This window comes from Hylobates moloch, unplaced genomic scaffold (genome assembly GCF_009828535.3).
Source record: "Hylobates moloch isolate HMO894 unplaced genomic scaffold, HMol_V3 SCAFFOLD_21, whole genome shotgun sequence".
In the NCBI taxonomy this organism is placed as follows: domain Eukaryota; kingdom Metazoa; phylum Chordata; class Mammalia; order Primates; family Hylobatidae; genus Hylobates; species Hylobates moloch.
Window position 1 is genome coordinate 30741721 of NW_026652296.1, and position 26706 is coordinate 30768426.

Consider the following 26706-nt stretch of genomic DNA (forward strand, 5'->3'; position numbering starts at 1 on the left):
TTGCTCAGGCTGGTTTCAAACTCCTGGCCTCAATTTCCTTTTTATTTATCTGTTTTGTCTTCCTGAAGGGCCAGTGGGTCAGATGTTGGATCTCCTGAACTGCTCCTTTAATTTTAATAACATCTTTTATCCTCTATATTAATTTCTTTGTATTTTTCTCCCCTCTAGATTTCTTCAACTTTGTCTTCTAGACTTTACTGAATTTTTATATCTGCTTTTACCTTTTTGTTTTCCAGGAGTTTTTTTCTTGGTTACTAACTATTCTTTTGTTTTATAGCATCATAATATTTTTATTTAATTATTCAATTAGGTTTTTAAAGCAGCTTTGTTGAGATATGATTAACATACAGTAAACTATTTATATTTAAAGTATGCATTAGATAAGTCTTGACATATGTATGCAACTGTAAAACCTTCACCACAATCAAGGAGTAAACATATCTCAAACCAGAAAAACTTTCCTTGTGCCCCTTGTGAATCCCTCATTTGCATACCTCCAACTGGCACCCCCATTCCCAAGCAACCACTGATCTGCTTCCTCTCACTATTATCCTAGCCATACAATGAAAAACTTCTTAACTTCAGAGGTTGCACTTCTGCTCCCTGCATTATCTTTCCTTAGTGATTTTCTTGAATGCGTTCCTTTTTGCTCTTTAGTATTAGAGATTTTACTCAAATGTCTTATAGATCCTAGAATTATCTGTTTTTATTTAAGATAGAGACACCAAAAAACTGACTGGAAGTTATATACACATGAGTAGGGGTTGTAGACTTATGGTCTTTATACTGAGGTAATTGGGTGGCACTCCTCACCTTCCCTAGATTGTATTATATAACTGGGTTTTGTTCTACCTTAGAATAGTCAGCTTTTCCAGAGTAATCTTTAAGTCTACTGCCTAGGAGATATAAGCATGATGCCAATGGCTCACGAACCAAAAGGAGGTAAAGGAGAGGCTGGTTATCTCACTGTTGGCGTAGAATTTCCCTTAATCCCACTGTTTGTGGTATGACACTTCACCATGCACAGCGCTAGTGCCCTAAGTTCAAAGCCTCAGTGCTTGGTATCTCCAGAAGAGCAACTTCACGCCTTCTGCTATGTGAGTAGCGGTCTCCGATTCTGTGAGGTGGTGGAGTGGGCAGAAGGTCTAACTGTTCCTAAGTAGATTCTCAAGGAATTCTCCTGTTTTCAGCTTCATCCCTCTCCCCAGTTTATGACACACTGATGTCTCCAGTTCCTGAGCTTTTCCTAGGTACTCTGTCTCACTCAAATTGGCTTGCTTTTTGCTGGCTTCCCCTCTGCCAGCACTTAGGGTTCAGTTGTCTCTACCAAGTCAGTTATGTCTTCCACTTTCTTTGTCTTTATCTCCTTCCTTTGTCACTTTTTCTTCCATTACCTTCGTTTCAGAAGGGTTTCTGAAGGGAACACAAATAAACACTTTTGTTTAATCTTGCATATTTGTCCCTTTAGGGTTTTTCAAAAGAACTCTTGAAATTGAAAAAGCTGTCCTTATTCTCTCCCTGGGGGAAAAGCCATCCAGTTCTCATCTTTTCTCTCAAGGCAGGGAATAAATGTAGGCTGGATATGCCATCTTTGAAAGGTTACTGGCCCTGGGCCACACCTTTGGTTAAGATAAACTATGACAAAGTATTTAATTTATTAATTTGTTGACTGTTATGGACAAGCAAAACCTTGTATATGGTATTTCTAAATATGCTTCACGACTATTCAGGGTGTATGATTCTCATAGGGACATTGGCCAGTATTCACTGCAGTATTTCTTTTTTTTTTTTTTTTTCTTTTTTTGAGACAGGGTATCACTGTCACCCAGGACAGAGTGCAGTGGCGTGATCTCGGCTCACTGCAACCTCTTCCTCCTGGTTTCAAGCAATTCTCCTGCCTCAGCCTCCCGAATAGCTGGGATTAGAGGCGCGTACCACCATGCCCAGCTAATTTTTGTATTTTTAGTACAGACAACGTTTTCACCATGTTTGCCAGACTGGTCTCGAACTCTTGACTTCAAGCGATCTGCCCTCCTCAGCCTCCCAAAGTGCTGGGATTACAGGCGTGAGCCACCGCGCCTGGCCGCACCACAGTATTTCTTTTTTTTTTTTTTTTTTTTTTTTTTGAGACGAGTCTCGCTCTGTCGCCCAGGCTGGAGTGCAGTGACGCAATCTTGGCTCACTGCAAGCTCCGCCTCCCGGGTTCACGCCATTCTCCTGCCTCAGCCTCTCCGAGCAGCTGGGACTACAGGCGCCCGCCACCACGCCCAGCTAATTTTTTTGTATTTTTGGTAGAGACGGGGTTTCACCGTGGTCTTGATCTCCTGACCTCGTGATCCACCGGCCTCGGCCTCCCAAAGTGCTGGGATTACAAGCGTGAGCCACTGCGCCCGGCCCGCACCACAGTATTTCTAACTAAAAAAGTATACTTCTACTCTAGGACTCTGATTCCAAATCCTAGTCTTCATGAAAAGAGTTATCTTCATCCATAATTAAAATACTTTATTGTACCTCAGTTATTTTCAGTAGGTATACAGATGTCATGTAGTGAATCTGACATCTTTTTAATCTGTGCAAAGAAATTGGGAGTTGTTTACATAGTCATAATCCCCTGACACTGAAACTGGAGTTGTTTATAGTCAACACCAACACTAGTACCTTTAAGTAGAAGAAGACTGATAGGCTGATGATTTTCATTGTATTTGAAGCCTCCCAAAGTCCTGTGGATTTTTTTTTGTCTCTGTAGATATAGACTAATTGCCCTTTCCACAGGAGCCATTTATGTTAACATCAATTTTAAAAAGGCCTATCATTTGTATAACACATTATAAATTTGTATAACACTTCAGAATTCTTTTGCATGCATGTTCTTCATGAACCAAGCTTGTGTACAGTGACTTGTGTTGTTTTTATGTTTACTAAGGAGTCATTTCCCTTTTTCCATTTAAGGATTTTATAGTCATTTATCCAAAATGTCAATATTTTGTTGTTTATTACGCATTTATAGCCGGCTTTACTTCTAATGATCTTGTTTCCCATTTCTTTTTTCTTTTCTAATTATTTTCCCAGGAATCTAACAAGATGGGAATGCAGTCCTTTAGTCTGATGAAGCTCTGTAGAAATAGTGACCGAAAACAAGCAGCTGCCAAATTTTATAGCTTTCTTGTCCTAAAGAAACAGCGGGCTATCGAGTTGAGCCAGAGTGCTCCCTATGCAGATATTATAGCTACGATGGGACCAATGTTTTATAACATATGAAGGAAACCCAGACGTACAGATTTATGGCATCACTGGAATTTCTGTGTAGATTGTTCAATTTAGTGCAGAAGCCATCTGGAAGCAGCTGAAGGTCTGATCCATTTCATAGATAGGCTGACCTATTTCCTCTCTGTAGTTCAGAATAATCATAGCTAGAATTGGAAACCTACATGCTTACAAAGAAATACTTTAAATTCTGTTTTGTTTTGTTTTTTGTTTTTTTAAGGACAAAGGTCTCACTATGTTGCCCAGGCTGGACTTGAACTCTGGGCTCAAGTGATTCTCCTGCCTCAGCCTCCTGAATAGCTGGGACTACAGGCACATGCCACCATACCTGGCTCAGAAATACTTAATTATAGCTAAGTAATTATTTTTAACTTAGCTGATTTGAATATATAGCATTTATCATTTCCCTGACTTCAATGTTGCATTTAGCATACATTTAGGATGCATTTTTAAAATGCTATATGTTTTTGACAAACATTCAAAGATGTTTCTTAAAAGGCTATTTTACATTGGAGTATTTACTTGAATTTTGTGGGGTTAATGATGAAAACATCATTATTTCTACACAGACAATTTATTTGGCTGCGATGCATATCATCCTTGATTTGACCTAATGCCTTGGTTTTTAATCCAATATTTTAATTGAAGAGTTACAAAGCTCATCTTTGCTTTAAATTACCTGTGTGGGTTTTAGTCTATTTATAGGTCACTTAACCTTTTTATTTACTATTTAATGATTATTATAATCACCATTAATATGTCAGCAAAACTAAATCTGCTTCTTATGTTTAAAAAAATTAGCAGACACTTGTTCCTCATGTTGTTTGCAGCTATGCTCTGAGTAAAGATCACCAAAATAAATGTTCTTTTGCTTGGTGTTTACTGAACATTTTTGACATTAAAACTGTTGTTTTCCTTTTTTCTTAATTAAAGTTTGAGTTAGGACATTTTCATATGATGCTCTGTGAGCTCCATCGTACACTGTAAAATGAAGCCTATGGTACTCATTAAAATGTTGTTATATCTGGAATTATGCTGCAAACAACAAATTCTAAATAGCCTCTCTAAATGTATTAACTATAAATTTTAAATGGCAAAATTGCCTTTTTAAAATTTCTTTTATTTTTTAAATTAACATACAGAAAATTTGACTTCTTAATTTTGGTGCACAGTTCTGTGAATTTTAATGTATTTGTAGAGTCCTGTAACCATCTCCACAATTAGGATTCCAGCAGTAACATCACCCTAAAAAATTCTCTGTGTTATCCCTTTGTAGTAACACCCTTCCCCCATATAACATCTGGCAACCACTCTTCTCCATGACTGCACTTTTGTCTTTTTGAAAATGTCATACAAATGGAATCATATAGCATGTAACCTTTGATACTGGCTTCTTTCACTCATAAATGTCTTTGAGATTCATCAAGTGGTTGCATGTGTCAGTGGTTTGTTCCTATTTATTGCTGAGTAATATTCTGTTGCCTAGATATACCACAGTTTATTTATCTATTTACCCATTGAAAGATGTTTAAGTTGTTTCCAGTTTTGACAATTATTAATAGAGCTTCATATATTTGTGTACATTTTTGTGTGGATATAAGTTTTTATTTGTCTAGGGTAAATATCTAGAAATGGGATTGCTGGGCCGTATAGCAAGTATATGTTTAACTTTATAAGAAATTACAAAATTATTTTCCAGAGTGGATGTACCATTTTGCATTCCCAGTAACCATGTAAGAGAGTTCCAGTTGATTTTTTGTTTACTTGTTATTTTGAGATAATTGTAGATTCACACGCAGTTGTGAGAAATAATACAGAGATCCCATATATCAGTTTACCTCCGTGGTAACATCTTGCATAACTTTAGTATAACACACAACTAGGAAATTGGCATTGACACTATCCACCCAGCTTATTCAGATGTCACCAGTTTTACATGCACTCATTTTGTGTATATATTAATTCTATGCAAGTTTATCGCATATGTAGGCTTGTGTGGCCACCACCATAGTTGAGAAACAAAATAGTTCCATCACAAGGATCACTTGTGCTACCCTTTGTTAGCCACAGCCATCTCCCTCCTTACTGTCGTCCCTGGCTCCTGAAACCCACTAACCTGTTCTCCATCTCTAAAATTTTGTCATTAATACAGTTAATTTTTATAGATTAACCTTGTATCCTATGACCTTGCTAAACTCACAAATTAGGTGTTTTTGTTTTATATAAATGGAATTGAACAATGTTTCGCTTTTTTTTTTTTTTTTTTTTTTTTACCCAGGCTGGAGTTGCAGTGGCATGATCTTGGCTCACTGCAGCATCAACCTCCCGGGCTCAAGCAATTCTCCTGCCTCAGCCTCCTGAGTAACTGGGATTACAGGGGCCATGCCACCATGCCCAGCTAATGTTTTTGTATTTTTAGTAGAGATGGGGTTTCACCATGTTGGCCAGGCTGGACTTGAACTCCTGACCTCAAATGATCCACCCGCTCTGGCCTCCCAAAGTGCTGGGATTACAAGTGTGAGCCACCACTCCTGGCAATGTTTTGCCTTTTGTATCTGGTCCTTTCACCTAGTATAAAGGTTTCAGGTTTTATTCATGTTTTAGAATGTATCTTTATATCATTCCTTTTTATGGCCAAATAATATTCCATTGTATGGATATACCATATTTTGTTTATCCACTCATCAGCTGATGGACATGTGGATTGTTTCCACTTTTTAACTACTATGAATAATGCTGCTATCAACATTAGTATATAAGTTTTTGTGTATATAAGTTTTGATTTTTCTTGGTTATATACCTAGGCATGGAATTGCCAGGTCACATGATAACTTTATGTTTAACTTTTTGAGGAGCTGTCAAATTGTTTTCCAAAGTAGCTGCACTATTGTACATTTCTACCAGCAATATATCAGAGTTCCAATTTCTTAATATCCTTGACAATACTTGTTATTGTCCCTTTTAAAAATTATAGCCATCCTAGTGAGTATCTCATGGTTTTGATTTGCATTTTCCTAATGACTAGTTATGTTGAATATCCTTTCATGTGGATTTGCTAATAGTTTATTGAGGATTTTTGCATCTGATATTGGTCTGTATTTTTCTTTTACTGTCTTTTTCTGGTTTTGGTATCAGAGTTATACCAGCCTCATAAAATAACTTAGAAAGTGTTTCCTCCTATTCTATTTTTCTACAATAGATTGTGTATATTTGTGTTATTTCTTCTCAAAATAGTTGATAGAATTCACCCATAAGCAATGTGGATCTGGATATTTATATTTTGTAAAGTTTTTTTAACTATGAATTTAATTTTTTAAATAGTTGTAGGACTATTCAGTTACCTATTTCATTTTCAATGAGTTTGGGTAGTTTCTTATTTTAAGTAATTGGTCTATTTCATCTACATTGGTGAGTTTATGTGTGTAGAGTTGTTCAGAGTATTCCCTTATTATCCTTTTAGTGTCTGTGGGGTCCATAGTAATAACCCCTCTTTCATTTCAGACATTGTTAATATGTTTTCTCTTTTCAGTTGTGCTAGAGGCTTATTAATTTTATTGATCTTTTAAAAGATTTTCTCTTTTGTTTTTCTGCTTTCTGTTTCATTTCATTTATTCCTGCTTTTACATTTATTATTATTTTCCTTTGGCTTGCTTTGGGCTTATTTTATTCTTTCTAGTTTTATTAAGGTGGAGGCTTAGATAACTGATTTGAGATCTTCCCTGTTTTCTAATATAAACACATAAAGCTCTATGTTTCCTTCTAGGCACTGCTTTAGCTGCATCACACAGATACTTATATGTTGTATCTTCACTTTTGTTCTGTTAAAAATATTTTCTAATTTCCCTTGAGACTTGCAGGTCTTTTACCTGCAAATTATTTAGAAGTATAGTATGTTCAGTTTCTAAGGGATATTTCCAGTAATTGATTTTGAGTTTAATTCCATTATAGTGAGAGAACATACTTTAAATGATTTCAATTCTTTTAAATTCATGAAGATTTATTTTATGACCCTATACTAAGTTGAAAATTTGTGTCTACATTTTGACTCCCCAAAAACTTAACTACTAATAGCCTACTGTTGACCAGAAGTCTTACCTATAACATAAACAGTCAATTAGCACATATGTTGTATATGTATTATATACTATATTCTTACAATAAAGCAAGCGAGAGAAAAGAAAATGTTATTAAGAAAATCGCAAAGAAGATAAACATATTTTCTATTCATTAAGTGGAAGTGGATCAACATAAAGGTCTTCATCTTCATGGTCTTCACATTGAGTAGGCTGAGGAGAAGGAAGAAGAGGAGGAGTTAGTGTTGCTGTCTCGGAGATGGCAGAGTCAGAAGAAAATCCACATAGAAATGGACACACACAGTTCAAAGCTGTGTTGTTCAAGGATCAATTCTGTTCTGCATTTGTTAGGTGGAGTGTTCTATAAATGTCAGTTGGACCTAGTTAGTTCATAGTGTTGTTTAGTTCTTCTACATCCTTGTTTATTTTGTCTACTAGTTCTATCAATTACTGAGAAAAAGTGTTTGTGTCTCCAGCTATAATTGTGGATCTGTTTATTTCTCCTTTCCATTCTGTCAGTTTTTTATTTATATATTTTGAAGCTTTTTTATTAGGTGCATATACATATATAATTATTACATCTTCTTGGTGAAATGACCCTTTTATTATTTTATAATAATTCTCTTTATTCCTGGTAATATTTTTTGCTCTGTAGTCTACTTTTTCTAATATTAATATAGTTATTCCAGCTTTCCTTTGATTAGTATTTGTATGGTATATCTTTTTTTATCTTTTACTTTTAGGCTACCTATATCATTCATTATAGTTAATGTGAATTTCTTATAGACTGCATCAAATAAAGTCTTTTTTTATCCGTTCAGATAACCTCTATTTTAATTGAAGTGTTTAGATCACTTATATTTAATGTAATTATTGACATTTTTGGATTTCAGATTTTATTTATTTAGGATTTTTGGATTTTATTTATTTTTTTACTGTTTGTTCCCTTTATTTTTTATTCCTCTGTTTTCCCCTTTCTTGCCTTCTTTTGGAATATTTGGAATTTTTTGGAATTCAATTTTTATTTCTTCTTCTTCTTCTTTTTTTTTTTTTTGGACAGAGTCTCACTCTGTTGCCCAGGCTGGAGTGCAGAGGTGCAGTCTCAGCTCACTGCAACCTCTCCCTCCTGGATTCAAGCAATTCCTGTGCCTCAGCCTCCTGAGTAGCTGGGATTATAGGTACGTACCACCCCACTCAGCTAATTTTTGTATTTTTAGTAGCGACCAAGTTTTGTATTTTTAATAGAGACCTGTTGGCCAGGCTCGTCTTGAACTCCTGGCCTCAAGTGATCCACCCACCTCTACCTCCCAAAGTGCCGGGATTACAGGCATGAACCACTGCACCCAGCCTATTGTGTTTTTTTTTTTACTATATTTTTTGTTATAGATTTTAAAAATAGCTATTCTAGGGGTTGCAAAATACATACTTAACTTTTCATGCTCTACTTAGAATTGGTATTTTACCACTTCAAGAGGAGTGTAAAAATCTTACACCATATAGGTCCCTTTATATTGTAAAGGAATATGCATACTCCTCCTTTATATTGTACTTGTCTTATCTACATACATTAAACCCCCATCAACAATTGTTGCTTTCCACTGTCAAACATATTTTAAAAGATCAAGAGAAGAATAGCCTATTAAATTTACCCAAATATTTACCATTTTTGTTCTCCTTCCTTCTTGATGTTCCAAATTTCTTTCTAATATAATGTCCCTTTTGTCTGAAGAACTTAATTCAGTAGTTGTTTTAAGCAAGTGTGCTGGCAATGGATTATCTTCATTTTCCTTAATTGGAGAATGTGTTTATTTCACTTTCATTTCTGAAGGATATTTTTGCTGGGTACAAAATCCTGGTTGACAACTCTTTTCTTTAAGCAATTAAAAAAAATGTTCTGTTTTCTTCTGCCCTCCATGGTTTCTGATAAGAAATCAACAATTATTTGAATTATTATTCCTAAATTTTTTTTTTTTGACACAGGATCTTGCTGTGTCACCCAGGCTACAGTGCAGTGGTACAGTCAGTCATGGCTCACTGCAACCTTGACCTCCCAGGCTCCAGCAATCCTCCCACCTCAGTCTCCCGAGTAGCTGGGACTACAGGCAAATGCCACTACACACAGCTGATTTTTGTATTTTTTTATAGAGGTGAGGTCTCGCCATGATGCCCAGGCTGGTCTCAAACTCCTGGGCTCAAGCAATCTGCCTCTTGGCCTCCCAAAGTGCAGGGATTACAAGTGTGAACCACTGCATCCAGCCTATTCCTGTGTTATTAATGCATCATTTTTCTCTGACTGCTTTAAAGATCTTGTTTTGTTTTTAATTTTCAGCAGTAACTGAAAACCATTATTATTATCATTATCATCATTTGATTTATTCTCTCTGGGGTTCACCAGAATGCTGGAGTTTGGAGCTTTATTTACTCTGTTCCGCTTTGCTGCCTACTTTCCACAGTTGAACTTGCATCTGGGACCAGGAGGTAGGAGGACAGAGACAAAAAAAAACAACAGGGGCTCACCCTCCCTCAGGACTACAGCTACTTTTATTGAAGAAGTTTCTCCTCCCTCAGAGTTTTAGGTACCTGTGCGTTCCTGCTGTCACAGACACCACTGCAGGATGGCCTAGGGCCTGGGTCATGAGACAATGGAGAAAAGATTTGAAAGGAAAAGAAAAATGATATCTCCCACATACTCTGAGCATCAGAAGCCCCTTTTCCTGATCTTCAAGTCAAAACTAGGGAGATTCTTTGGGAGCTTTCTCTTTATTGCGCCCCAATTCCAGATTTTGATCTGCCTTGAGACCAGGCCAGGAGTTATAGGAAGAAATAAAAATGATAAATTCACCACTCGTTCAGTGGTAGGGTATGTCAAATTCTGGCTTCTTCCCCAATGTGCCTGCTAGTATTTTGTCTTCAGAATCCTCAAATAGATGCTACATGCATTTTGTTCAGGTTTTATTGCTGCATTCTGTGGGAGAGTATGCTTAGCCAGAATTGGAATAAAATTGTTTTGAAACTAAAAAAATTTTTTATGTATTTTCAACTAGTCCAAAACAAAATAAAATTACTAATTTATTAGGAATAATTTTGTTTTATACTTATAATCCTCATTTGTTGCAATTTCCATTATAACTAAACACCAGTTCTCTTCTCAATCATCTGCTTCCTGATGCTAAAGAGAATACTTTACTAGCTAACACCATTCCAGATAGGAGTAATGTGAGTGAAGTCGCTCTCTTGCTTTGGGGAAGTTCCTTGTGGAGATTTCTGGGAAATGTAGTCTTCTAAGTATCAAGCAAAAAAAGAAAACCAAAAAAAAAAAAAAAACCAAAAACAAAAAAAAAAAACCCATACAAAACTCCACACACATACACACATGAGGATGGGACAGCCAGGCATGGTGGCTCAAGCCTGTAATCCCAGCACTTTGGGAGGCTGAGGATTGCTTAAGCCCAGGAGTTGGAGACCAGCCTGGGCAACATAGTAAAGCCCCACCTCTATTAATAAACAAAACAGCATGGGAACAAACAAAAAAATATTTTAATGACAATCTCAGAAATGTTCTCCTTCTAAACATATAATAATTACATGCCTTCCTTTGGTTTCACTTTAAGTGTAAAAATGTCACTTTTATAATTTCAGTGAGCATTAGAGCAGATAAAACATTTTATCAATTAACTTGCTAATATAGCATTAGGTGTTTTGGACAGAAGGCCTCAACATTTCACATGGCTTTTTCAACTAGTTTCCTATTCCTGCTGCAATTGCTCTGCCATGTTTTTCTAGAAAACATAATATAATAATGGCTATCTGATAGGATACAGTTTAACTGAATACAGGAGAAAATAGAATCAATGTCCTCTCCAAAATGTATTAGCATTTGTTGCAAAAAAAGTAATGGATTTATTGCAGCTCAGAGATATAGGAAAAGATTTGACTGTGAAAAGCAACAGTAAACTTAAAATAATTATTTTTTCATGTACATTATCAATATTAACTATTTCTCACCAGGCCAGTACTGCAGAGTCATGATGTAAATCAGTGAAGTCACTTTACAAATTCTTCTCTTGGAAAAGTCAGCTTGGGGCAGAGAGTAGAGGGTACCAAGTTAAGCACCGGTGAGAGTAAACAGACTTAAGGACTTAAGAGCCTTAAAAGACTTAAGACAAAAGGACTTCCAGGATGGCATCTGGCCTAGTGTTCCCATAGAAGACTGGGGCCTGGCACAATGTGTGCTTGCTTTCTCATCCACTTAGTCAATATTTATTGAGCTCCTACTATGTGTTAGGCACTGCTCTGGGCACTGGAAATACAGCAAGGGAAAAAACAAAGTTCCTTCCCTCATGAAGTGTACATTCTAGTGGGAGTGATAAATGACACATAGTAAATATACACTATGTCAGCTGGTAATTAAATATAGCAAAACTAGGGGCAAAGGAGGTGGAGAGGAGGGAGTTAGTATTTTATGTAGAATGGTTAAGGAAGGCCTCTCTGAGACAGTAACATTTGAGCAGAGACCTGGAGGAAAGGAAGGATTGAACCATGTGGCTCTCTGGTGTGTTCTAGGCAAAGGGGACAGCAAATGCAAAGGCCCAGCAGTGAGGCCTCAGCAAGAAGGACAGCTTGATGGGAGAAAAGTGAGTGATGGGGAGAGCCACGCAAGATGAAGTCAGAGAGCTGGAGTAAGATGAGGGCAGGTGGTGGAGAGCGATACAGAAAACCACTGGATGGTTTAGAGCAGAGTAATGACAGATCAGACAGGCGTAGTTCAGAAAGAAGGAGCCCATTCCCACTCCACCTACTTCCCATACATGAAGCAGATAAGAAACCAAGCCCAGAAAGTGAGTTAACTTATCTAAAGTTGTATGGCTAGAAATGGAAGGGCTAGGCAGAAAATCCAGTTTTTTGGACTTTTTGGTCTTCTTGTTTTCCCTGTGACAGATGGAAGACAGAGGGAAAAGAGCCACAATGAACATTTTAAGTTGTGATTACTTATCTCTCCGAGATCTTTCCAATGATTCACCTTTTTACTACTTCAGAGGAAAACATTTCCATTTTCAGACACTTAAGTTTCCTGATATCATTGTTAGTTGCCCAAGTGCTTGCCATTCACATTAAATAACCCTGGTAATCAGACTTGGTTTGGGCAATGAAAAATGTTCCTAAAGGCTTTTAGATAAAAATTACTATTTGACTAGAGCCAACTATGTGCCAGGGAGTGAGATTGGTATCATCACCCCATGTTACAGAAGAAAAAGCTGAGGCCCAGAGAGGTGAAGGGCCTTGCACAGGGTCACACAGCCGACCAAGACGCTTTCCACCACGCCCAATCGATCGCCCAGCTCAAAATACCCGCTGGTGTGTAGGTGGGAGAGGCCCCCGCTCCCCGTGTGCTCGTCGTCTCTGCTCCCAGGCCCTCTAGAGCAAGATACTAACTATCTCTTTAAGAAGGAAAGTAAAGACGGGCCGCTTACGCAGCTGCCGGCGAGCCGCCGACTGGCTGGTCCCCTCCATCCACCTCACCCTCCCCGCCCCTCCCTCCCGGCAGCCCCAGCCCCGGCGAGCACCCAGCCAGCCGCCTCCTGCAGGGGCTCGGGAGAGCAATTCGGCGGCCCCGGCAGGGCAGCTGAAGCCATGGAAGCCTCCGCAGGTGATGACAAGGACCCCGGGGACCTCCGGGCCCACCGCCCAGCTGCACCCGCGGCAGTCCAGAGAGCCAAGTGCCAGGGGGTGGGGTGGGGGCCGCGGGCCGCGAGAAGGAGGGGACGGAGCACCCGGCAGGCAGCCTGCCCTCCAAGCCTTCTGGCTGCAGCGGCCCAGCTGTCAGCGGCCGGGGGCTCAGCTGCCCGGGTGTCCTCCGCCGGCGCTCACCCGCCCCGGTCTATCTCTTTTTCCTAACCCCGCAGGTCGCTGATCAGGGCCAGGCTGCTGCAGCAGCGACTGCAGAGGCGCTGCGCCAAGCCGGGCCGGAGTGGTGCGAGCCGGCGGGGCTGCGGAGGGCGAGTGGACTCAGGTGAGGAGGCCGCGGCGGAGCGGGGAGCTGGCCCTGCGCTGCACCGCGGCAGGTGGGGGCCGCTTGCAACCGCTCGCTGCGGTAGAATCCCTTGGAGGGCACCAGCCTGAGAGGGGTTAATCGTGACTCATTCTTACCCTCCCTTCATTCCCCTACATCCCTTTAAGCGCTTCCCTCCCTCCCCCTCCGTGAAATGTACGAATTAGAGGGTGCTGATTGCAGCAGAGAAGATGCCCAAAGTGGGCGATTAGGAGGTTTTTAGGGAACCCACCCCCTAATTTTTATTTGTCTTCCTCTTCTGGCATTTGGCAAACATTTAAGCTTCTCTTTTCCTTCTTGGAGGAGGAGCAGGGGTACCTGGAAGTGGGAGAAGGATGGAACCCCACACCCACCCCAAGGTCAAGTGCCAATGACTGCTTCCATCCCATCTTTCCCTCTGAGAAGCATCAGGGCCCTGCAGTAGATCTGGGGAGAAAATGCCCATAAGTCTTAGAGTGGACGATCTGAGCCTCCGTCTCCCCGGAGCTTCCCTGGGATATGAAGCCTTCCACTCCCCAGTCGGGAGCTGGGCTGTTTGCAACACCTACTAGCCTGGGGAGCCCCATATTCCCTTCCCAACCCTGCAGACTGAAAGAGAGGCCGGTCACATGCTGCCTGTTTCCTCTGCCTTCTCTGCCCATCTGGTGGTGTCGGGATGGGCTGGAGGAGCTTCTTAGAAAAAGGTGATCTCTGCAGGCAGAGTCGTGTAAGGAAAGTGCCAGAGATTGGGGTTCTAGGCCCTTAACTTGCTAGTTGGCCACAAGTAGCCATTTTAAAATTCTTTAGGCGTGGGTGTCTGTCTGCTCATCTGTTAAATGCAGGAATCAGATTAAATGATCTGTATAATTTTAGTATATCACTCGAGCGGTTTTTACATGTCAGGGGGACCCCTCTGCTAAGGCAATTTAAATTTAGGTTCATGAAATAATTGGGGTTTCCTCAGTTGATCTCTTTCAACTCTGACTTCTTAAGTGAAACACTGACCTTGTGGGCCTCAAGGAGCTGGAGGTGCCAGACAGTCCTATGTTGACATCCCTGAGCTGCCAAGTGACTTCCCTTCCCCCAGCTTCAGTTTCTCTATCTGTAAATCTAGGGGTACAGCCTGCAGAGGGCTGATGTGAAAATTAAATGAGATGTATGTGGAAGGACCTAAAATAGTGCCTGTGCCTGGCACATAGTAGGTTCTCAGGAACTCATGACTTGAGAGATAGGCTGGGGGAAGAGACGAAGAGGTGACTGCTTTTAGTCCTCTTCTCCTCCCCATCCCCTGCCTGTCTCTTCCACACCCCTGCAGATGGTGTCCCTGCCAGGGGTAATGAAGCTGAAGTGTATTGGGCCACCAGGCTGAGGGCTTAGGCAGGCAGCAACATTTCCACTGCAAAGGTTGTGACATCATTGTAGCCAATGATGGTCCCAAGGAGGCCTGTAGCCCAGCATTGGGTTTGGAAAATCCTGGCATCCAAGGGCGGAGTCTCTGAGGGAACAGAAGCAGCAGAATCTTGTGTGCTGGCAGCAGGGCAGGGATCAGGTCTTCCGGATCTCATAGGAATCCCACTGTGGCTCTCTTGCCCTCCCTGGAGTGTCTCCCTAGGGTCACCCTGAGGCCAGGCAGTCAAGTTTTTGGTGCCTGTATTTTCGATTCTTTATCTTCCTTCCTGCTGTCATTTTCAGCCTAGCACTCAAGCCTTTCTCACTCCTCTTTATTCCGTAGATACCTCCTGCCTTTTGACAGCATGATAAAGGAGGTTCTCCATAGGGTTGGGTGGGGAATTTTGCTGCTGCACCATTTGGGCCAAAAGAAGTTGTCATGTCCCCCCACCCCCACCCTAAATTCCTATTTGGCAGAGGCCCTATCATTTTCCTTTCTATATCTCCAGCCTCTGGCCCATGAGTAGGCCCAAAGTAGGTGCTCCGTAAGTGTTGAATGAAACAAACTTGAGGAAATTATGTCCCTAAGCCAACTAGGTTAGGGAGAAACTGTAGGAATGTGTTGATTGTGTAGGTGAAGGCCCTTTTAAGTGTAGGACATCGTCCAGGTTGTTGGTTGTCATTATTATTGCTATTACAACTACTGTTATTATTGCTATTGCTGGTGATTAACAGATGCTTTGCCTACTCCTCTAGGGCTCCTGATTAGACCAAAAGGGGCCAGATGTGCCTGGGAGGGTGGTGATGTTGGCAAAAAGGGATCCAGATGGTGCTGGCTGGTGTGAGATGACTGTGAAGGGAGGAGGATTGGGAAGGGAATGATTCTAGCCATTTTCTGTGTTTGAGGGAGGGGAGCAGATAATTAGAATCAAGTGGGACAACATGGATATGCAGTAGAAAGTCAGGAGACCCAGGTCCCATGTCCCATTGAACCACTGCCTTATTACGTGACCTTGGGCCAGTCAGGCCTCCCCTCAAGGCCTCTGTGTGCCCATCTATATAATGATGGGACTGGACTAAGTGATTTCTAAGACCCCTTCTGCTTCTGACATTCTGCCGAGTGGATTTTGTTAAATAAAAATCGGACAATTATTATTACCCTCAACATCATTTATGAAGTCCCAGACCATTAACTATCTCAGGTAATCCTTAAAGAAAATTATGACTGTTTCAAAGATGAGGAGACTGAGGCTTGGAGAGAATAAGTGACTTGCTGAGGATTGCCCAGCTAGAACTGTTGTCTGACACCAGGTCTGTCTGGATCATCCTCTTCCAAAGTTTCGCTGCCTCTTCATGCATACCTTGCTGATGCTGTGAGTTGTGTGTGCACTTGCAGGTGAATAGGGGTTTGGAGAAGAAAAAGCTGTGAACAATTTATTGTGAGCGATCAGGCATTTCTCCCAGGTGATTGGTGCAGGGTACTTCCTGGTTGAAAACTGTGTGAGCCAGGAATGGAGAGTTTTCCTTTCACCATGAGCCCTGCTTTGCTGATGGTTGGTGGATGCCCCTTTACCGAGGATAATGGTTAGGCCTGAATGACAGTCAGGACAGACACACTTTTTTAGTCTTCTTATGTGTTGTGCTCTGTTTTATACAGGTTCAATAATTTACTGCTCAGATCATCCCATTATGTAGGCACTATATATAAATTTACCCATTTTTATAAGTGAGAAAGCCAGGGCAGAGAGGCGAAGGGTCTTACCCAGAGTCGTACAACCAGTGTGTCATAGAACCTAGAAAATGTTTAGCTGGAAGTGCACTGGACTGGGTGTCCAAAGAGTTGCTTTTAGTCTGAGCCCTCTCAATGACTGAGTAACCTTGGGTCAGCCAGTTTCCCTCCGAGAGTTCCCATACCTTAAATGATCTGCATGCATCTACTGGCTCCAAAAGGCCTATGTGCACCCTTGTTCCAGTATTGGAGGTGGAGGGGATTCCTTAACTTGCTAAACATTGATCAGCATTTGTCCTTATTTATTAGCTAGGCCCTGGGCTAAGTGCATAGCATGCAGGAAAGAGTAAATGGTGAGTCCTAGTTTCAAGAAGCTCATATCTAACAGAGGGAGACAGATACCTAAACGTGTAGATATGAGAAAACATCTGGAAGCTATAAGACATACTGATATGTGTGTGATGGGGTGGCAGGACAGAGAGAGGGGAATGATCTTTCCTACTGAGTGGGTCAGGAAGGCTTTAGAGAGATGATGCCATTGTCATCTCTATTTTTGGCATTGAGCTTGTGAATAATAATTTAATAATAATAGTAAAGGGTTCTACTCGATTTAGAATGTAAACAGCCCTAAAGACTTGTTGGCTCCTGTCCTCATTGATCCAGGAGGTGGACACAGAGTCTGGGGGACCATCCAAGCTCACTGTGTAGCACAATTTTGATGGAACTATCCATTTGTCCCAGGTAGACCAGAACCTTTCCTGTCCTTAGAGGCTTCTAGAAGTGGGATTTTGAAATTCCTCTGACGAAGACTGTCTTCTGCCTATAACCATCTGATAGGCTTGAGGAATTCTTCTTCATGTCTATTCTAGGCATCCCACCTGTCTGTCTGGAGGAACACCTAACACCTGAGAGGTGAAGTCATTCGCCTAACATTACTCAGCAGGGCTTGGTTCATAACTCTGGCCTAACGGGGATTGCACTTCTAAGCCACATGGGGTCTTTCTACATCTAGGCCACCAGAGGCCCCAGGTGCCAGTTCACAGCTGGTGCTGAGGGAAGTCTCGATGCAGGTGATGTGAAGCTCAAGCCAAGGGCCTTGGAGAGGCTGAGGCCTGTGCACCCCAGGCTGCTTTGCATTAATGAACAGATATTTATGACGTGTTTGTCGCATACTCAGCACTGTCCTCTGAATTGAGGGGCTGAGCCAACCAAAAGGGAGTGGCTGGAAAGCAGCCTGGCGCAGCAGGAAGAGCCAGCACCGAGGAGTCAGGAGACTTGGGTCCTCACCCCAGCTCTGCCATTGACCCACTGGGTGGCCTTAGGTCAGACCCTTTGCTTTTCCATGCCTGCAAAATGGGAGTCAGACGTGATGATATCTAAGAGCCCTTCTAGCTCTGAGTGGCTAACAATTCAGAAACTCTTTTTTCTTCTTCGTTTCGTTTTTTGGAGGCAGAGTCTTGCTCTGTCACCCAGGCTGGAGTGCAGTGGCACGATCTTGGCTCACTGCAACCTCTGCCTCCCGGGTTCAAGTGATTCTCCTTCCTCAGCCTCACGAGTAGCCGGGACTATAGGCATGCGCCACCATGCCTGGATAATTTTTGTATTTTTAGTAGAGAAGGGGTTTCACCATGTTAGCCAGGCTGGTCTCAAACTCCTGACCTCAGGCAATCCATCTGCCTTGGCCTCCCAAAGTGTCTTTCTTCTGTTCTGTAATGACTTTAGGGGGTAGAAGGGTGGATAGGATACATATAATTGTAACTTGAGGAAGAATAAGATAAATATAACAAAAGGCATGAACAAATGCTTTGTGGATTTGCTAGGGGGAGAGGCATTGGGAAAGAATCAGTTCAAAAGCCACCTCTTCAAAAATAGAATGATACAGATATGGTTAGATGAAGTTATGAGTTTTTGTTTTTTGTTTTAATCAAGAGGAATAACAGAAGATTGCTGTCATACTGGGACAGGAAGTCTGTAGCAGAGCAGTGGGTCTTGGACTTAGATTTCACAAAGACCAGTGCATTTGGGAATCCATCCTTGGTTCGCTAGCTTTTTATTTTACCAGATGAGGACATTCAGATGACACTTAGGGTTCTCTTTACCATCACTATCATATAATAAGGCAAAGAACATTTTAATATTTCTATTCCCCCAAGTAAGAAGGCCATGTTATCAGGGGAAAAATGGCATTCTTTCAAATTGAATACGTTTTGCTTTGTTAAAAACTCACTGCATTGTCTGTATTTTCCTCATTTTTGCCACAGACTCGTGTTCTTGTGTTTGGCTCTCAAGTTGGACTGCTGGGATTTGAATCTTGGCCCAGTTATTTTTTCCCTCAGAGCCTCTGTTTCCTCATCTGTAAAACTGGGAAATGATGTTGTCTCCTAAGGTCATTAGGAAGACTCTACACCAAAATGAAATATGTTAAGCAAGGGATGTCAAATGTAGTTGTCTACAAAGGTAAAACAGGCCGGTTGGTCTGTTTGGGGATTGTAGCACATTGGAAAGTACTTGCTTGAAAGAGGCAGCTGCTGTCCTGCTCCCACCATTCTTGCCTACAAGAACATGTGCCCAGTGTTGTCAGATCTTCTGATTTATAAGATAGAAATCTGCCTATTTGTTTTTGACATCTCCTAATTTTTAAAATGTAGCTGATTAGACAACATTTTTAAATGCACATATTAAAATGTGTATGTGCCTGGCCATCTGTCTGTGACCTCAGATGTAAAGTTTTAGATGCTGGGCACATAGTGCTCAGTCATTATTGGCTGGCCCACAGATGAAGGCAGAGAAAGGAAAGAAGGCTGGAAAGGCAGCCTAGGCCAGGGAATGCCTTTTTGCAAGGCTAGGGCATTTAGCCTGACTTTGGCAGCTTGTGATCTTCTGCTTCTGGCTCCCCCAGCTTCAAAGGCCCTCATGGTGCCCCTTCCCTTTCGGCAGCACTGTCAGGATTGAGTCTGTGGGAACTGAGGCCTCCAGATACCTCTGTACCCCTTGAAGCTGGCCCTAGCCATGCCTCCCTACCACAGGGTCTCTGGAAGCTTGGTCGGCAGCTTCAGAAGAGGGAACTTGGTTGGTGGCCTGTGCAGCCTGACACAGAAGCCACCTTTGAGAAAGAAGGGTGCAGAGAGGCTCCTGGCAGGTCCTCAGTGGGTGGGGTAGTTCCTGTTCTTTGGAAGCCACACCAGCCTTGCAGCAGAGCTTCTGCCACCCTCTCCTTGGGTTGTCCTGTGGTCTGGACAGCAAGCAGTCTCTCTGTGGACAGCTCTGACACATGGTCCCTGCAGAGGAAAAGTTGGGATCTGGTTGCAGAGACAGCCTAGAGTCTTCTTAGTGAAGGACCTCAGAGGAGCTCTTAATTAGCAGAAGGAACCCTACCACGGTTTCAGGGCCTTCTAGGATTCAGATTAAAGCCACTGATGACAGTTCACATTTTTTGTGGCTCCAGTTAATCAAATATTCATCAAGCACCTATCATGGTGAGGTTCTATTCTGGCCACGGTGAAGGAATTCAAAGAAGTATTTACAACCATTCATTCAACCAACATATACTGAGAATCTGCTGTGCACACAGGCACCAAGATGTGGTCCCTACCCTTGGGGAGCTGTTTAGGTTGGTTGGAGGGAAGGTATGTGGGTGGTGCACAAGGCCTGGCACATAGAAATATTAACAACAGCTGCCATTTGACTGTGTGTCTTCTGAGTATGAGGTGCTAGCCCTCACAGCACCTGTTTTAGAGGGTGAATGGGAACTGAATGGAATCTTCATCTGAAGCACTCAGCACTGTGCCTGCCACACAGTGATATAGCTGTGTTATTCGTAGCCTGGAAAACTGGGCAGATGCGAAAGAAAGGCAACATAAAGATGGGTCAGAGAAAAAAAGAAGCAGTCAACCAATCCGGGCCCACTTAGCATATGTTATCCTTGTTTTATAGAGGAAGACACTGAGACTCAGAGAGGGGAGGAAATTTGTTCAAGGTTACACAGCGGCTGTGTAGCAGAGCCTACACTTAGATGCCAGTCTCTTTGGCATCAGAGCTGCGTTCTTCCCTCTAAGCCATACTGCCTCTAAAGAAGTGATTGGTGAACAGAAAATAAATTAAACTACCATTTGTTGAACACACACAACAGGTGAGGCACTGTGCTGCTTGGTAAGATAGGAAGTTTTTTAATAGTTGAGAAAACTAGGACCACTAGAAAGAAGAAACTGGCCCAAAGTTATATAAGCACAAGTGCTGTGGTGGGGACTCCCACACAGGTATACAGGATGTGGCTTCCCACACTGTAGTGACAGGATAGCAGTTTTCAGGGGTAAAGGTATTCAAAGTGCAGGCATGGGAGAGTGTGGGCTTCTGCATGCCCTGAGAGACAGATACCAGACCAGTCCTTGCAAGTGCCAGCAAGGAAGGCAAATTTTGGCTCAGTTCAAGGGATAAAAGGGAGAAAATTCTAAAAACAAACAAATAAAAATCTAGTAACAAAACAATGTGTTTTGAGAGCTGGCACCTCATCTCTGGGCTGCTCACATAGGACTGGATGTTCTAGGAGGAATTCTCGCCATAGGATGGAGTTTGGAAAGGCTGTGCCTGACAGCTGTAACCCAGAAGATCTGGAATCCTAGTATAGGGCTGGCCACAGGTGAGGCAAGCAGTGGGTGCCACTGGCATTCCCAGGAGAAAGAATAGCTGTAGGTTGAAACTATATGAGAAGGCTTCCCGGAGGAAGAGGAGGAACTAGAACAGGATCTAAAAAGCTGGCATTTGGGAAGGGAGCGGAGGAGGACTGTGTAAGGACAGTGAGTCTGAGGACACTGAGCTCCCCAGTCTGGCTAGGCCATCGGTCTGGTGCCCTTCAGCAAAGGGCAGCTCCCTGTCCTTCCTGGCTTTTAAAATGGTGGAAACAGAGGCACAGTAAATCCTGGGTCCTGCGTCTTTCCCAAAGCCTCATTAGGCAGCCAGTTTGGCACCACTTCCCCCGTCTTACTTCCCACACATCCCCTCTGTCTGCATTGTAAGATTCGCCTCTCTTCCAGACTCCCTTTCAGAAGTGGCAGACTTTGGACATCAAGCCCCAGAGGGAGAAAGGGTGTGCTAAACATCACCTCTGCTGTGAGGCAAACCTCATGAGGCAAACTACGTCTTCTGACAGTAGCCACCTTCCTAACTTTTGGGGCTCAGAGCCAAAAGGGGAGGAGCCACAGCTCCATCCACTTAAGCCGCCCTGGTCCTTCTGGGAGCCACTCGCTGTTTCAGAGTCAGGCCTGGCTCATTTCCAGTTCTGCCACTTGTTAGCCTGGGACTTCAGACAAATTGTGTTACCCCCTGGGCCATTTTCTCATCTGCCAAAGAGAAATCGATTATTCCTGCCTGAGAGGAGATGGGATGATCTGTTGCAGTCCCCTTTGGGAAAGAGCCTGGTATATAGCAGATGTCCCCACAAACACTGCTTCCTCTTGTCTCTATGGGCCTCGATTGCTTTTCTGACCCTCTAAGTCCCGACTCTTGTCAAGGTTAATGATAACAGCTACACTACATGTCGGGCACAGGGGGTATGTGACCTTATAGCATCTTCCTGACAGCCCAGGTAAGGAAAGCATTATTATAGAAAAGGAAGCTGAGTTATAGGAAATTTAAGCAATTTGTCCATGGCCCACAGCTCTTACATGGTGGCTGAGCTACCAAATACCTGATTCCAGGGTCCAAACTCTCCCTGCCCCTCATTTTGCTTTCTCATTCTCTTCCTCTCCCCATTTCTGTTCTCTTAGGCCTGTGAATGGGCATTCCTTCCTCCTCAAAGCTTAGCTGGGCTCTTACACTAAGGTTGCTAGCCCTGGACCTGATAGGAGTGAGGTGGTCTAAGAGCAAGAGAAGGACATTTTGATAGTTTATGACTTCAGAAAAGTCCCTGAGTGACCCTTGGACGTGTTCTACCCCAGGTCAGCAGTATTTCCTCCCTGCCATTCCTTTCTATCTCAATTACTTTTACTTGCCCTGTTCCCTCTGCCTGAAATTTTCTTCCTACTACTACTGCTATCTCCTCATGTTCAGATCTGTCTCAACACCCAGCTCAAACACTGTCTTTCAGGGGACCCGCTTCCAACTCCCACAGCTCCTTCACAGAGCCCAGGCTCTCAGTCACCAGCCTAAGCTCTGTGCTCTCAGAGGATGGAGAGGACCTGACCCCTCCACACCCTCCTATTCCCTGACTGCAGAGACCAGCCCTCCCTGGGTGGCACCCAGGGCCCAGATTGGAGCTGTAGACCATTGAGCCAACTGTCTGTGGCTTCCTTCTGGAGAGCCCCTTCCCCCTCCACAGGAGGGGGGCTCCTCACTCTGGGTCCTTGTGTCTGAGAGAGAAGGCCTCAGAGGTTGTTAGGCCTGGCGGAGGTCGGTGTTGTAAGGAATCCCTGAGGCCAGCCGTCCAGGGGAAAAAGCCCAGGATCTAAGCCTAGGCAGCGCCATCCCCCTTGCCCTGCTCTCTGGTTGGGAACAGAGAGCGCAGGTTGGAGTTGGATACACTTGGACTGCTGTCTTGGTATCTGCCATGGACTGACTTTGTGACTGGGCAAGTCACTTAATTTATCTGACCCTTAGTACCTCAATAGTAAAAATGGGCATCATAATCATAACCCAGGCCTCCTGACAGCAAAGCTGGCATAAGAATTAAACTAGATTAGAAATCTTCTATGTGTAAAGCCCCTACCTAGCCCAGGGGCTTTATTTATTAAACGCAGTAGGTGCTTAATAAATGCCAGTACCCTTCCATCCGTTTTGTATAGGAATCACTTTATAACTTCCCTACTTCCCCAAAGTGCCAACACATCTTCATCTGGTAGTGAGCTCCCTCCTCACTGGAGGTATTCAAACTGGGTCCGGGTGACTGCAGAACAGGAATGTTATTCCGAGAAACAGAACTGCAGTCAGATGGATGTTAGGCTTTGAAACCTTCAGATTCTTTCCTGTCCAGAATTTTTGCGATTCTATGAAGACTTGACTCAGATCTCGTTGGTCAATTATTAGAAATCAGTTGGGGTTCAGCTGGGATGTCTGTTTTGCACAGATAAAAGACAGACTTCTGCTGGAGTTGTGAACTAATTGAAGGCTTTCTCCCAAGAGGTGGCAAGGGTAGAAACAAAATCAGGCCCAGGAGGAAGGACCCCAAGGGATCCTGTGAAGGGAATCTGGCTGGGATATTAGGAGCACGTGGTGAAATGTTTAGGTTAAATTTGGGGAATGCTATACCATAGCTGCTAGAAATAATTTCCTGGGGCAAGGATTGTTTGATTTGTCTCTGAACCCCCAGTACCCAGCACAAACCAGGTACACAGGAAACATTCTAGAAAAATGTTGAGTAAATGACAAGAAGCTTTGGTGTCCCTATCAGATGGAATCCTGGGTTGAGGGATTCCTTGGGACTAGAGGCCATGTGGGAGTTTCATACTCTGTGCCTGTGTCTGTGTGTGTCTGTGTCTGTGTGTGTGTGTGTCTGTGTCTGTGTGTGTCTGTGTATGTGTGCCTGTGTGTGTGTCTGTGTGTATGCCTGTGTGTCTGTCTGTGCCTGTGTATCTGTGTCTGTGTCCGCGTGTGTGCCTGTGTGTGTGTCTGTCTATGCCTGTCTGTGTGTGTATCTGTGTGTGTGTTGTGTGTCTTTGTGTGTGTTTATGTGTGTGTCAGTGTCTGACTCTGTGTGCCTGTGTTTGTGTGCCTGTGTGTGTGTCTGTGCCTGTGTGTGTGTATCTGTGTGTGTGGCGTGTGTCTGTGTGTGTGTCTGTGTGCGTGTCAGTGTCTGTCTGTGTATGTGTGTCTGTGTCTGTGTGTGTGTGTGTATCTGTGTGTGTCAGTGTGTGTCTCTGTGTGTGCCTATGTGTGTGTGTGTACCTGTGCCGGTGTGTCTGTGTGTGTATCTTGTTTGCCTGGCTTCCTAAGACGACTCCTGTTTGCTATGCTTTCTGTTTTCTTTCCTCCACTCTTTCCCATCCTCCTCCTTCTAGCTTTATTGAAATATAGTTGATATACAACAAGCTTCACATATCTAAAGTACAGTGTGGTAAATTCTGACATATTTCTATACTGATGAAACCATCACCACAATTAGGATAGTGAACATCTCCATCGTCCCCAAAAGTTTCCTCCCCCATCATCCTCAGGCAATGACTGATCTGCTTTCTGTCAGTACAGATTATTTCACATTTTCTAGCAGTTTATATAAATGGAATAATATAATATGCACATTTCTGGTTTGGCTTTTTCACTCAGCATAATTATTTTGAGATTCAGGTTGTGTATACCAATAGTTTATTCCCTTTATTTTCTTTTTTGTTGAGACAGAGTCTCACTCTGTCACCCAGGCTAGAGTGCAGTGGTGCGATCTCGGCTCACTGCAACCTCCGCCTCCCGGGTTCAAGCTATTCTCCTGCCTCAGCCTCCTGAGTAGCTGAGGTTACAGGCATGCGCCACCATGCCCAGCTAATTTTTTGTAGTTTTAGTAGAAACAGGGTTTCACCATGCTGGTCAGGCTGGTCTCGAACTCATATTCCATAGTATGGAGAAAGGATAAATCATCATTTGTTTATACATTCATCTTTTTGTTGATGGACATTTAGTTTTTTCCAGTTTTTTGGCTATTACAAGTAAAGCTGTTACAAATGTATGTGTATAAATCGTTCAATGGACATACACTTTCCTATTTTCTTGGGTAAGTTCCCAGAAGAAGAATGGCTGTATCACTTGGTAAATATATATGTAACTTTTTACTGCCCATGTGTTTCCAAAGCATCTGTACCATTTGACGTTCCTACTTGCAGCATTATGGGAGTTTCAGCTCCTCTGCATCCTCATCAGTACGTGGTATGGTTAGTCTTTTAAATCTTAGCCACTCTAATAGGTTTGTAATGGTATCTCCTTATGGCTTTAATTGGCATTTTCCTAATAACTAATGATGTTGAACATCTTTTTGTGTCTATTTGACAGCCACATATCCTCTTTGGTGAGGTATCAGTTCAAGTATTTTGCCCATTAATTTTTAAAAACTGGACTGTTGGCCTTCTTTCTGAGTTGTATGAGAGTACTTTATACATTCTGGATATAAGTTCTTTGTTAAATATATATTTTGCAAATATATTCTCCCAGTGTGTAGGGCTAGCCCTAGGGGGCCTTGTGGAAGTTTCATACTCAGTGTGTATGAGTGGGTGAGAGAGACACTGATAGAAAGACTGGTTTCCTGAGAGACTCCGGCTTCTTCTTCTTCTTCCTCTTCTTTTTTTTTTTTTTGAGACAGGGTCTCACTCTGTCAGTCTGTCACCAAGGCTGGAGTGTAGTGGCACCATCACGGCTCACTGCAACCTCCACCTCATGGGCTCAGGTCTTATTTTGCAAACAGGGAGGCTAAGTCCCTTAGATGCCATGAAGGTTTAGTGTCAGAGCCCACAAACAGCTCTGATGTCCAGAGAGGGCTGGCTGGCCCTTGATGCCTCTTATTCCTGTGACCCTGGGCGAGTAAGGTAACTTAGCATCCCTCATCTTGGGAAGATGTACACAGCAGTGCCTTCCTGTGGGTGAGAGACTGGAGTAGAACTCTCCAGCCGACCCCCCCACCAGCAAGGGCGAGGAGTGTGTGTCAGCACCAATGCCATCAAAAGTCCTTTTGGAGGCAGAGATGGAGAGGCTAACTATTCAGTAAGGAAGGTTTGTTGAGCTCCACACTGACCAGATTGGGGGATGCACTGGCCGGAGCGGTGCCCACAGCTTTTCTGCTTTGCTCTGAGCTGTGTGGAGCCTGGATGAGGACCTTGTGACTTCTTCTGCCAGACCTCTTTCTCAGCTCATCAGCATCACACACACATGTGTGTGTGTGCATGCACATATACATGTCGGCTCAGTAACTCCCAAAGGATGGGAGACTGGTCTACAGGTGGGGATGTGTGCAAACAGCCTGTATCCTGTTGGTGCACGATGTGCTCTAGCTGTGAATTCTGTCTCCCTTGAGGCTACACACAAGCATTCAGGCCTGGATTGAACTTGGAAAATAAGTAGGCTGAAGAGGCTTGGGAGAGCTTTCCAGGAAGACAGCACTGCATAGGCAGAAGTCCAGTGAATTTTCAAGATGAATTGCAAAGGAGGTGTGTGGGAAATGAGGCTGACAAGGCAGAGGTCGGGTTGTCACAACTGCTCTATGAGGTGGGATGTGTTATCTCCACTTTATAGATGGGCAGACTGAGGGACCCAGA

The 26706-nt window shown here is 42.9% G+C and overlaps 2 protein-coding genes across 17 annotated transcripts in view; both read left to right on the plus strand.

The window, feature by feature from the left end:
* Nucleotides 1-4686, plus strand: part of RAD21L1 (RAD21 cohesin complex component like 1) — a 31701-nt gene extending 27015 nt beyond the window's left edge. For 6 of the 7 annotated variants that reach the window (XM_058432998.1, XM_058433002.1, XM_058432999.1 and 3 more), the window contains one exon: nt 3070-4686. In XM_058432998.1, the coding sequence (XP_058288981.1) occupies nt 3070-3258 (189 nt within the window). In that variant the 3' untranslated portion in view covers nt 3259-4686. The remainder of the gene's footprint in view (nt 1-3069) is intronic. The other variant, XM_058433001.1, reaches the window with a different exon arrangement.
* Nucleotides 4687-12880: 8194 nt separating this feature from the next.
* SNPH (syntaphilin) overlaps nt 12881-26706 on the plus strand; it is a 37444-nt gene continuing 23618 nt past the window's right edge. For 6 of the 10 annotated variants that reach the window (XM_032142817.2, XM_032142821.2, XM_032142822.2 and 3 more), the window contains exons 1-2: nt 12885-12984; nt 13241-13347. The gene's annotated coding sequence lies outside the window, so the exon portion shown is untranslated. Of the gene's footprint in view, nt 12985-13240; nt 13348-13381; nt 13400-26706 lie in introns of those variants that run through there. The other 4 variants (XM_032142820.2, XM_032142829.2, XM_032142826.2 and 1 more) reach the window with 3 other exon arrangements.